The 12,338-nt window shown below is 36.3% G+C and overlaps 2 protein-coding genes across 2 annotated transcripts; one reads left to right on the plus strand and one right to left on the minus strand.

Annotated features, from left to right (window-relative positions):
- Positions 1–727: 727 nt before the first annotated feature.
- Positions 728–6,224, plus strand: LOC101745502 (uncharacterized). The gene is made up of 5 exons (XM_004921648.4): positions 728–1,057; positions 1,975–2,353; positions 3,078–3,303; positions 4,189–4,440; positions 5,406–6,224. Exons 2-5 carry the CDS (start codon positions 2,144–2,146, stop codon positions 5,864–5,866), a joined length of 1,149 nt encoding a protein of 382 aa, XP_004921705.1. The 5' UTR covers positions 728–1,057; positions 1,975–2,143; the 3' UTR covers positions 5,867–6,224.
- LOC101745355 (probable methylthioribulose-1-phosphate dehydratase) lies at positions 5,875–10,030 on the minus strand. Its single transcript, XM_004921647.5, has 6 exons — positions 9,612–10,030; positions 9,184–9,278; positions 8,123–8,236; positions 7,829–7,979; positions 7,088–7,290; positions 5,875–6,279 (listed from the first exon to the last, which is right to left on the minus strand). The coding sequence occupies exons 1-6, from the start codon at positions 9,627–9,629 to the stop codon at positions 6,171–6,173; spliced, it is 690 nt and encodes a 229-aa protein (XP_004921704.1). The 5' UTR covers positions 9,630–10,030; the 3' UTR covers positions 5,875–6,170.
- Positions 10,031–12,338: the final 2,308 nt, after the last annotated feature.

A 12,338-nucleotide genomic window follows, 5' to 3' on the forward strand; every position in this document is an offset into this window, starting at 1 on the left:
AATTACTTAAATTTCCGAAAGACATTATTTTTTATTTTTTGGTGTGGGTACCTCGTCGCCAATGTTGTGTTAGCGTGTATGGGGACAAGTGATACTCAAGACGGCCAGTGACACACTAACATTTATTACAAACATAACACTAACCATAGGAGGATATTTTATTATAGTTGCTTGACAGATGTGCTTGCGAATTTTTGGCAGGGAAAAACTTATTTTGTTAATTTCTAGTCTCTTCAGTGTGCTTAGTGTGAGTTTTTTAACGTTCTCGATAGCGTAAAAGTTAGCTCATATTTGTATGGAATGGGATCGTGTGCCTATATTTGCCACTAGGGGCGCTGTTACAACTGCACACAAAATTTTACGCTATCGAGAACGTTAAAGAATTTGCACTAAGCACACAGGTTCAAACTGTGAAAATACAAAACTGTAGGACATTAAAACAAAATCCGTGGACGTGACTTCTCAGGCTTTTCCAAAAAGTCCATTAGGGTCTCAGACGCATTAGATATTTAAGGGGGTTTGGTGCTTCCCGCTTCCCTGGTGGTGACCCCTGGGTGGTGCTAAGCGGGAGTCCAAAAAATAAACGGTGGTAGGACCTAGTCCGACTGTCTGGCGACCACCCTCGAACTAGAGTCCGCCGCCAAATAGCTTAGCTGTGTTCCGGCGTGTGGGTTGGAAAGCCAATTCTATTCCTTGCCTTTCCTCTTCCTTGTTAGGGTGAATCTTAGTGACGCATGGAATATGCGGAGCAGAGGTGCAAGCGATCTTGCGGGACGTGATTGATTGACGGGGTATAGGGAGACCGAGTGAAACGGTATTCGCTGCCGCCCACCGATCAGTGGGGGACCTGAACCCGAGTGTCACTACTAAGCTCCGCCCCGGGAAGCTGTCACGCCAACCGGCTTAAATCCTGTCGTGCGGTCGTCGTGTCGGAGTCGGAGACCGGAGTGGATCCTGGCGATCGTACGCAGAGTGGAGTGGGGACCCTTCTATGCCCTGTGTCAGTCCCTCATGCAACCCGTGGTCGAGCGTACACTTTGTTTCGCGCCTTATTCAGGTATTGCCTTGATTTGAACTCGGACGTCCTACTTCACCCAATCTCACTCTCCCAAAACAAAATAAAACGACTATTATGAAGGCACGGAAAAGAAATGTTTCATCGGCGACTCCCCATTCCACATTTAATGTGGATTTCAGAAATGTTATGGGCTTGCATAGCAACCTTGGCACCGTACCACCTGGAGACGGTGCAGCCTGCCTTATTCTTCTAACGGAGACCCAGATATCTGGTCCGAATGATACCTTGAATACCCCGGCTACGTATTGGATCAATTTGAATCACAATTTCCTACGTAAAGCCGGGGTATAAGTATTGTGAGTGAGTCCGGGCTGATGTTTGCTGTCGCCGTCTTCGGGGCCTCGAACGACGGGACCTGACTCTCTTGTGGCTACGCGTAGATCATGGGGGGGGGGGGTTGTACCCAAATCTACGCCTGCCCACCCACTGCGGCACCTACCAGTGCCGGCTCAACGCGCCCTATCACCAGTTATTTTTTGCGGATTTGACTTATATTATACGATGTTATTCCTTTACCGTGTAGAAGTCATTTGTAAACATTTATTGTTAAATACGTAGTCATTAGAAAATTTGATAATCTGCCTCCGGGATTCGAACACCGGCGCAGCAGTCGCGTACTAAATAGCTTGCTCGCCCCGCAGTCCATTAAAAAAACTAATTGTTCTACTAATGGAATACTTATTTAACAAATCTTCACGAATGACTTCCTCCGTAAAAGAAAAATCCTGAATAATAAAATGAAATACAAAGAAAAATTATATTTGCGTAATCAGTTGCGGTAGCACATGTTTATAAGATTCCACTTTTATTATTCTTTTTTATAGTCGATCCTATTTTCATTTATCTAATTTTATCCCAAGAAAAAAAAGGTCATTCTTGTATATGTTTTCTTTTAGGTCCATCACTATTTTCCTTTAGATTCTTCAAAAGCAGAACTCATTTTTCATACCTATTTGTTTCGAGCTCTTTGTCAGTTAAGACAGATATGACATGAAACTTAAAAAAAAAAACCCTGGTCAAACGCGACCACAAAAATGAAATAATAATAATAACAATAAAATAAAAATGAACAGACACCAGCGGCGCTACGGCAAGGTGCCCAAAAACGAGAGCGACACTCGAGTCAAAGTTTACAAGGAGTTGGGCGCCAAGCTCGAGGTGGTGTTGGCTCCGAAGAGCAAGGACTTCGCCAAACCCATGACCAACAGAAGCTGCTTCGTGGCGCCAGAGCAAAGGGATTTTGGACAGTTCACGAATTGCCCTGATTATAAACAGGTGGGTTGGTGGGTAAAGATCACAATAGATTACGCAAAATCAACAATTCTTCTTCAAGGTCCACTCGGTAAATAGTCACCAAGCCTCTGCCTACTGTTGTTGCTTTAAAATTTCTTTCGAAATTAACTTGTCTATGAGTTTGTTTATTGTAATCATCAATAACAACACAAGTTAGTTCCGCTGTGCTTAGCTTGAGAAAGTGGAAATTTATAATCCGATTTCTTGGTCGGTTTTTTTTTCCTACCTAAGCTTGAGACCTTGCTTGCTTTTTTTGTTTGAGAGCCTTGAGAGGCTATTTCGGCGTAACCTTAACTAGTAGGTGAGCTCACGGGGCTCAAACCTGACGACGTGCTTGGTTGGAAGTACTCGGAGCAATTCGAGAAATAGTGTTACGCGTTGCCCTTCACTCCCATCCCTGGCGTCATCAAAATTGTCAGCCTGTATCTCCACTGGTGGATGTAGGTTCTTTCATAGTCCGCCACAATAAACGGCCGTAGCGTTAATTCGGCCAAAATATGGGTTTTTATCCGGACAAAAGCTTCGTTAGGATTTTTTCGTGGACCCATTCTGCTTCTTATTAAAATTGGAGCAAGTGTCAAAATTCTATGCAAGTAGAATACATTTAAAATAAATTTTGAAACATGAAATGAACATGATGACAATTTTGGATCAACCAAACAACATGTCTCGTGAAATACTAATATTAAAAAAGTAATATCCACAGAATGACTTCTATCAAGTCGATAACATAGGGCCGATTATACCTAACACAATAGGGAAGTTGAAGGAATTGAAAAATGTGATTTGCGTCAGTTCAAATAAAGTCGAGCATGGCTCGCAATGTAATCCTCCTGTTAACGAGTATTTGACCACGTCCGATGGATCGCAGTGGCAGAGCGTTGAGAACATCGACGAACTCGACAAGTACATAGATAATGCTAGTGTAGAAGGTAATCAAAATAATATAATAATATTTATATGTTTGTCGTATCGCGCATTTGTGTAAATTAAATGTCGATTTAACTGTTATTCAAATGATCGTTGCTTCAACTTTATACTTCAAGTCGCTTGCAAATATATTTTTTATTGCCCTTGTTGACAGACTAGCATATGGCCCACCTGATGGTGAGTGGTTACCGTCGCTCATGGACGTCAGCAATGCCAGGGGCACAGCCAAGCCGCAGTCTTCATATTGCGGTTGTATTTATGTTCCGATATAAATATCTTAACATCATCTATATTTTGATCGACTGCATTAAACAAAATGCTACGAACCATTATTGTTTGTAATCTAAATAAGGCGGAATGGCACATATCGGGCAATTTCGCCTCTTCATTGGAAGATCTTTGTTGGTATACCAGATACCGGTGAGCGGGACATTTATCTTACGTTGATAATCCTCAATACTAAGGAACGTGACCTCTCTGAATAACTTCCCCTTGGACTATCTTGTGCCAGCTCTGTCTATCCTCGGCTGCATGAATGGTGTCGTGGACTGAAGTGTAGAGGGTAACCCCATAGACACAGCCCACTGAGTTTCTCGCCGGATCTTCTCAGTTGGTCGCGTTTCCGATGCGGTGGTAGATACTGCGAAGCACTGCTCTTGCTAAGGCCAGTGTTAGCAACACTCTGGTTTGAGCCCCGTGAGCTATTTCTGCTTCACCCTACACGTTAGGGTGAAGCTGAAATAGCCTTTCAAGGCTATCAGCATAGGTAGTAGGAAAAAGAAAAAAGAGGGTAAAGCCTATCTGGTCCGACCAGCAGATTGGACCCCGACATAACATCCAATAAAGTTGTTCAATTAAATAAAATCGATTACTTGTCTTTTCAAAAGATCGCCTAACGAAAATCGACTACGAAAAATCACAGAACATAGAAATATCCGAAGCGCCTCGAGTGAAAGTCATAATCGAAAAATTTACAAAATATAAAAAGGATAACATCGAACTGCGTAAATTGGACGAGAGGGTCGTATGTGTCGAGTACGACGTGTTCGGTCAGTCTGGGACCGGGGAGTCGGTCGCTCTGCGAAAGATGAGAGTTTTCTTTTCAATAAAACCATCATACAAAGACCAGTCTGGAAACGGTAATTTTTTTATTTATTTATATATACTTACATACATACATGTAGACGGGTGAAAGGCAATTTGGTTTAAGCGATATTTGTGCAGCTTCACAGGAGAGCCATTTAAAGTTTAAAATTTGGAAAAAATGTCTTGACAAAAATATTTTTTCAGCTATTCGCATGTGTTAAACATAATTGAAGTTCAATTAAAAACATCGACTTGTTGATACTAATATGAAATAAAACGGACCATTAATTACAAAGATAAACGTCGCGTATTGATCGAAATGTCGCTTAAACCAAAAAAGTTTTTCATCCCTCGATACATAATAAATAATCACAAATATTTCTTTTATAGCTTAAGTACATTATGATTGTATGAATTCTTTAAAATTCTATGATTTTAAATTTAATCATGTAACATTTTCGTCTGATTCTTCAATCATTGCCTGCCTAGTGATATAAGTTGTTATATAACATTCGTATATAAAACAAAATTAAATATATTATGTTCTTATGTATTTTATATGTATATTGGTAATATGATAAGCTCGAAAGTCGTAACTAGATATTTTTAAAGGCCTTTGGTTGTTCGACTTTTTAGCTTATTAGTTGTTTTAATAATCTTCATTATCTAAGTAAAATAGATGGAGTTTACGGGGAATTACACAAAAATCCAGCGATTCTTTTTTTTATCTTCACACTTGTTGTGTTAGGGCTTATTGTTAGTCCCAATGGCAGCTACCGCCATTCTGCCTAATTCTACCGCGAAGTAGGTAGTCATACAAAAGAATTGAAACATTGACCCAATGTCTAAAGGCCGAATTACTATGTATATAGGATTCGGTCATCTCTTACCACGAAATCGATTACCCATGTATGTAATAAATAAATAAACCTCCATCTTAGAACGGTAGGTTTCGAAATTATTTTTGCTTGTTCATTAAATTATACACATACACATGTAGGTTATTTTTATTTTTCAGAATTACCATTGCTCAATAAATTCACTTCTGATTTAAAACGTAACTTTGGAGTGACAGACGATGATTTGCACAAAATGAACGGAAAAGAAGTCGAAATCATAGACAATGAAATACCCGAAAACAAACCTTACTTGGACGACTTAAGAAAGATATTAAAGAGAAAACAGAATGGCGACAAAAAAGTTAAAAATAATCAAGACCTTTTGACGTTGTATGAAATGGCAAATAAAGATGCATCCGGTCAACATTTTTCAAAAATCCTAACCAAAGAAGAGCTTCAAGACATTAAGGATTTAATTCTAAAGGAATGTACTTCGAGTGCTCATGGGATCAGTAGGAGAAAGATTAAAAGCGGAGAAGAGAATTTCGGCGAGAGAGAAGTCAAAGAACCGTGTGTGCCTTCGAAAAGTATAGTGGCCGAATTACTGAGAGAAGACGGAAGGACTAATGTGTTTAAATAAAACGTAAATGATGAAAATATATTTTATTGGAACTTGCAATAAAGTTGATAATCGAACAACAGGTTATATTAATATATTATTGATTATATTATATCACAAATGTTGAATAATTAAATTTTTATTGACAAAAGAGCAGATTGTCGAAATGTTTCACTTTAATCATTTTATTGTAACATGACCATATGTTTTGTTCATTTTGAGTTCTTTATCCTAACAAATTTCTTGATTTTAAATTAAAATAATTAACTGTAATATTTAAGAATATCACATGATTCACAAGTGAATTTAATAATTTCTGTAGCAACTAGGATGTTTTTTGGCCATTTTGTGCAGTTTCCGGATTAAAAGTTGGATCGAGTCCTAGTTTTTTCATTTCCACTGCCATCTCGAATAGGTAGTCATAGCATTCCGTCCTGTCGATATTAAATTAATTTCAATTCTTCTGTGAATAGTCATGATATACAGAGGCCTATTTAAGAAAATATTTCTATGAAGGATTTTTGTATTGACACAGCCAAAGATGAACAACACATCTATGTCTATTTTTATAATTACTCGTGTAGGCAGACTAGCGTACGGCCCACCTGATGGTAAGTTACCATCGCTCATTGACGTAAGCAATGGCAGGATTAGAGCCAAGCCGATTCCCTATCGTCTAATACTCTCCACAATTGGAGAAGGACTAGTCATAGCGCTCGGGAAACACCGTGGAGGGGAATAGCCGGATGGTACGTGGCAAAAAAGATCTCTAGAAACGCACCGTGGATGAACGGAGTGGCTTCAGGTAGTATGAATGAACTCTACTCCGATGGCGGGCGGTGCGATGGTATCATTTTAAGCAATTTCTCAGAGCACTCCATTATCATCATTCTCCTGCCTTTCTCCCAGTCACCTAGGGTCAGCGCAATATGTTTTCTCCTTCCAAACTCCTCTATCATACACCATTTCTTCGCTCACTCCCCTCTTACGCGCATCGTCTTTCACGCAATACATCCACTTCTTATTAGGTCTACACCTTCCTCTAAATCCTTCCATTCATCAGAGCGCTTAAATTTTATTAAAAAACTATCACCTTTGCTTCTCGTGTCAACTATTAATGAAAAAGTGGCTATAATAGCAAGACCCTACCAGACATACCTACCTATATAAGGCTAAAAAAGGCCTTAAAAAGGCTAATTATGTGTTTCTAAAACTACTATTAAACAATTTCTTGTAACTCACATTGTTTTAGCTTGTTGCCACGTATCACCCCATACGTACACTCCGTGTCTTCTGACGAGCACTGCACTAGTCCCAGGGTATTCCTTTAAAGCTTCTTCCAGACTACCGGCTAGATCTTTTTCAAAAGGCGTGTTTTCTATTATTGGGACTACTAATTTCTCATCATAACGGAGATATCGGCCTAGGGATGTGTCTTTGATGCCCTAAAAAATATAGATAATGTTTTTGTATGATTGGTGTGTTATGATGAATAGATTAAGTACCAACAGCTTTTCTATTTCTAAGCGTGAAAGGTGAGAGAGTTAAACATTATACTTATACTTCTGTTTGAAGGAAGGTCGCAGCATTAATTTAGATTTCAATGTACTCTTGAAACCGTTTAACGTGGGGCAGGCTGTGAGCCTGTCTGTTCACAGAACAATCATTGAGACAAGTTAGAATTTGGTTGAAGTATATATAAGAAGAAGGTTTTGGTAGAAGTATAGAATTTTCATGTATTTGATTCCATGACACCAAAGTGATTGAATGTAACAAATCAATAAGGAAAATCTTGACACTAAACCTATCATATTACAGCATGGCTTTTATAGAAATTCATATTGTTTATTATGGGATCTAGATTCTGGACAACCTTTAAATCAATTGAAATTCTAGTAAGAAGCTTAAATGGTAACATAGATAGAATTATTGTTTAATTTGAGGTATTAATAAATTGATTAATCGTAATTATTTAAAAAGTACCTTAATCATTTCCTGATGCGTGATCTCAAACACCTTGTCATACAACAGTGTGCATCGGACTGCGTGAGGAGAATGTGTATGTATTACAGCACCTGCATTGCGCATTCTATATGCTAACATAAATAACGGGGTGCATTGACTTTTCTTCAACCTGAAAATTTTTAAATTAGTATTTTATTGAAATAAATGAGTAAAGCTTATATGATATACAGATTCCTGACCTGAACAATACTATTTAGATAATAAACTAAAAAGTTTGTTTAGTTACAGTAAACTAAAAAAAAAAATACTAACTTTTTTTCCGGTGGTGGTAATTCTAAATCTTCATCATCAATTGTTTGGACAAACAGATCATTGGCTTTCATGCGTTCCTTCTGAACTCCTGAAGGTGCAATGTAAATTTTGTCTCTGTAAAATTAGTGATTTCACATATTAAATTTTGATTTAGTTGTGTTCATGTTTTTCATATTCATAAAATTATGTTTTACTATTTTATATAGTAAACTTGAAGCACATCTATACTAACATATAAATCTATAATGGTTTTTAGGGTGTTCCGTTATATTATAACTTCTGAACCATGCATCCGATTGACTTGAAACTTGGTATCCATGTAGAAAATACATGTACTTAATGGATAGGCTAATATTTATATGAGGGTTGGACTCCCTACACCAGTTGCGGGGGCGTTAATGACGAAAACCTTTGTGGGGTTGAGAAATAATGTTAATTTTAAATAACCAGCGAAGCGGATGGGTACAGCTAGTGTTTTTATAAAACCTGTACTTAGAAAATATTTTTATGAAATGGAGACCACATACTATCACAACACTACACATAGCTTGTACAACAATCAGGTTTTAGGAATTACTTTGTAAGATTCACAGTTTTGGATTAGTATTATTTTGTCAATAAAGAATTATTAAAATTTAACAAATAAAATAAACATTTAAAAAATATAGGTGTATTTAATAGTTTCATTCAAGCCTGCTTAGTGGATTACGTTAGTTAACTTATTAAAGGGATTGGGCACATATTATTATATTCTTTTATTTATTTTGTCCACATACTACCATCTTGGATACTATCACCACACCTAATTCTATTGCCTCGTTTGTATGAATCAAATGAGAGTTTAATTTATTATGTTAAGTGTCAACAAATTTCCGTGGTGAACATAGAAATGAGACTGACGGATGAAGAGTCTAGAGTGGTGTGTAAAAACTTACTGCATATAACTTAAAGACTATATGAGATGGAAATACATGGAAGAAGCACGTTCTCAACATAAGTTGGCATATGGCTGAAGAAACCATCCAAAGATTTAAGTATTTATATAATTTCTTTCAACTCACCCTTGTTTTATTGATATACCACCACCCGTGCCAGTCACCCATCCTAAATGGTAAAATTGATTGCATAATTCAGGAATTAATTTCCTAGGATGCTCCTGAAATACAATAAAAAATTGGTACCAAATGGAAATAGTTACTGTAATTATTTTTTAAGATTTTAAGCAATATTATGGTAACTAGCACTCCGATTTGAGCCCCGTGAGCTCACCTACACGTTAAGGCGAAGCTGAAATAGCCTCTCAAAGTTATCAGCATAGGTAGGGAAAAAAAAGGTAACGAAATGAAAGAGGTGATTTTCAATTTGTGTCGTCCCACCCTTTTTCCAGACGCTGATAATAAACGCAAAATACCGCAGTGTTAAGAGAAGGTTATTGAAGAAATACTTAAAGTAATTATATTATTAAATTCAATACTTTTGTAAAACTTACTGGATCGATTTCCGTCATAGCTTTATTAAATTTATTACTAAGTTATAATTTACATAGATTTATTTTAATCTTATCAAGTCCAAAGACATAAAATATGGCTACTGTCTTCTTTGAGACTGATCAGACTGATTTGTTTTATCTACATAAGTTTATCAACAAAATTCTAAAGTTCAAACACAACATTGTCGTATCTTTGAGTTTAGAGGTTAGTGCGTTCGAATATAAAATATTTTAAATCATTTAAGAATAGTACTGACCTCTAATGATTAACTAGTACTAGTTAATAACTAAGAATTTAGTTAATCTTATATTTTAAATTTCATTAAAATGAAATTGAACTTGTTATATTTGTATCCCCTAAGTTATAATTAGGTCTGTCACTCTGTCATCGAGTGAACTTCAAGAACTAGCAAAGTATGTGCATAGGTTTCGGAACTCGGACGGAACAATTCTGGATTCCAAAATGATAAATATTGCGTTGTTTTGTTTTTTTAAAACATATTACAGCCTGGCGACTTCAATAAAAATAATTTGAAAGATTATCAGGCACAAACGGATCGACTGCAAATTTGCTTCGAAAAAGCTCACAATAGCATATTTTATGATAAATTCAATAAATTTAATTCATTAAAACCATTAATTTATTTTGTCAGAAATTCAAAAAAAGAAAAGATTTGAACCTAATAAATACATTTAAGGAGAATATCTGACTAATTTCATTAAGTTTTTAATTTTATTTCCATGGTTTACATTACATTTTTTTTACAGCAACAACTGATATATAGTAACCGGCAAACATCTTGAGCAAATGACCTTGACTGCGCAGAACCGAATTTTAGATCACTTTGGTGGTGAGGGTGAGGCGCGACGGCAGGGGAAATCGTATCGAGCGCTTTATTGGTAGATCAGTCGAACCTTACGTCCCGCACCGCGCCCTCATTCCGCTTGCTCCCAAAAGTACGCTTGCGTACAGTGGAAAGTTATTATATTATTAAAGTCTATCGTTATTAATCGTTAAGTTATTTGTTATAATAATTACTTGTGGACTTTGTTGCCATTGCTATTTGTTGAGTGTTTGTTGATTTTTTATAAAACATACACTATGCCGCGACAAACCGGTGTAGTATTCAAAAGAAAGGGTAGAAAAATTGTGTACAACGTATATTGCTTCATTATAAAACAGGGGAAGAATGATATGGAAAAATTAAAACAGACTTCGGAAGTAAAAAAACCATCAGTGAGGACTGTTAGGTGCATTATTAAGGAAGCTAAAGGCTCTGGCTTGCTCGCCGTGTTTCGGACTCCGGGTAAGAAAAGATCAGGGAAGAAGAAAGTTACCGGAATGGATAGTTTCGTTCAATCTGTAATAAAAAGATGTAATCATAATAACTACATAACAAGCAGCGAAACTCCGTACCGTAGAAAGGCTTCGAAAATTTTAAAGAAGATATAAATTTTAATGGCTCGGAATGAAGCTTACGACGTATTATGAAAGAGCTAGGCTTTAGATGGAAAAAAAGAACAGAAAATAATCGGAAGCTGGTAATTGAAAAAAGTAACATTCGATTACTACGAATCGAATATCTTCAAAAAATAATTAATTATAGACAAAAAAGAAGACCGAATCGACCGAGTTGTAAACTACACCGATGAGCCCTATGTCGACTAATCACGATGATAGCGACTCGGGTGATGAAAACAGTGATGATGATGATGGTCAAGATTATGATAACGAAAAAAAAAATACAAATACCAGCTTCGCTTCAACTGAACCAAGACCTGGCAACAGCTCTAGTTTTGACTTAATAGAAGGAATATCTATTTTACCCCAAGATTAAATTATTACAATTATTAACCTACATTTTTTGTTGATGTTCTAATAAATATATAAAAAAATACATATGTTGATTTTAATAATTTAATTGCATTATGACGCAGAGTAAATAATGTTTTTGCACGTGAGTGTACCATGCGCAAACTTACCCCCACTACGTCAACAAATGCTCAAGAAGTTTGCCGGCTATATACTTTTTTGTATTATATTATTATTATTTGTTCTTTCGGCCAGTGTAGTGTTGTTTAATGAACCAAATAGGTTTTCGTGAGTTTATTACCGAACCAGACACTCGTTTTAAAATATTCTTGCAGAAAATATAGATTTAAATTAAGTACATAACTATTGGATTTTAATAGTGCATCTAATTATTTTGTGTTTATTTATGTTATCTCTTGAATAAGCAATAATATTTTATTTTTAAGTAGAAAATACAGGATGTAATTTAAGTAGCCCCTATTTGTTTGCACACACTGAGTTTTATCGCTTGGTTATTTCTGTTATTTGGGCTTGAAGTCGGTGTTATTGTATTGAGCGATGAGGCCTTTAACGTGGAACAATTATTTCAGTCACTATAAGTTATAACATTTATTTTTGGAACCGTTTACCGCAATCAGAGCTCTCTATCGATTTAACTTTTTATATGGTCCAAGTTTCGAATTATGTAGGTACATATTTCAGTGAAATTTTTTTTTGTTTTTATTTTTACTCCGTTTTTGGATTACTGAACGAGATCAAAATAAATGGTTACTGGGTTATAAAGTACATATAAACTAAGCCAATGGCACAGCACATGAGATTTGTGGTGATTTTCGGAATTGTATTATTAATTGTACAGCGTAAAAGTTAACTGAAATTTGTATGCAGTTGGAACACGCTCCTAGCGGCAAACG

The sequence above is a fragment of the Bombyx mori genome, chromosome 23 (genome assembly GCF_030269925.1).
Source record: "Bombyx mori chromosome 23, ASM3026992v2".
In the NCBI taxonomy this organism is placed as follows: Eukaryota; Metazoa; Arthropoda; class Insecta; order Lepidoptera; family Bombycidae; genus Bombyx; species Bombyx mori.

Bases quoted from the DNA above. Each gene is read 5' to 3' on its own strand.
- LOC101745502 (XM_004921648.4), top strand. From the start codon at position 2,144: ATGAACAGACACCAGCGGCGCTACGGCAAGGTGCCCAAAAACGAGAGC. The intron at 2,354-3,077 runs GTGGGTTGGTGG...TAATATCCACAG, and splicing joins ATTGCCCTGATTATAAACAG to AATGACTTCTATCAAGTCGA. The intron at 4,441-5,405 runs GTAATTTTTTTA...TTTATTTTTCAG, and splicing joins CAAAGACCAGTCTGGAAACG to AATTACCATTGCTCAATAAA.
- LOC101745355 (XM_004921647.5), bottom strand. The intron at 8,237-9,183 runs GTGAGTTGAAAG...CTAATTTTACAG, and splicing joins GGTATATCAATAAAACAAGG to AGACAAAATTTACATTGCAC. The intron at 6,280-7,087 runs GTGAGTTACAAG...TAATATCGACAG, and splicing joins TGGCAACAAGCTAAAACAAT to GACGGAATGCTATGACTACC.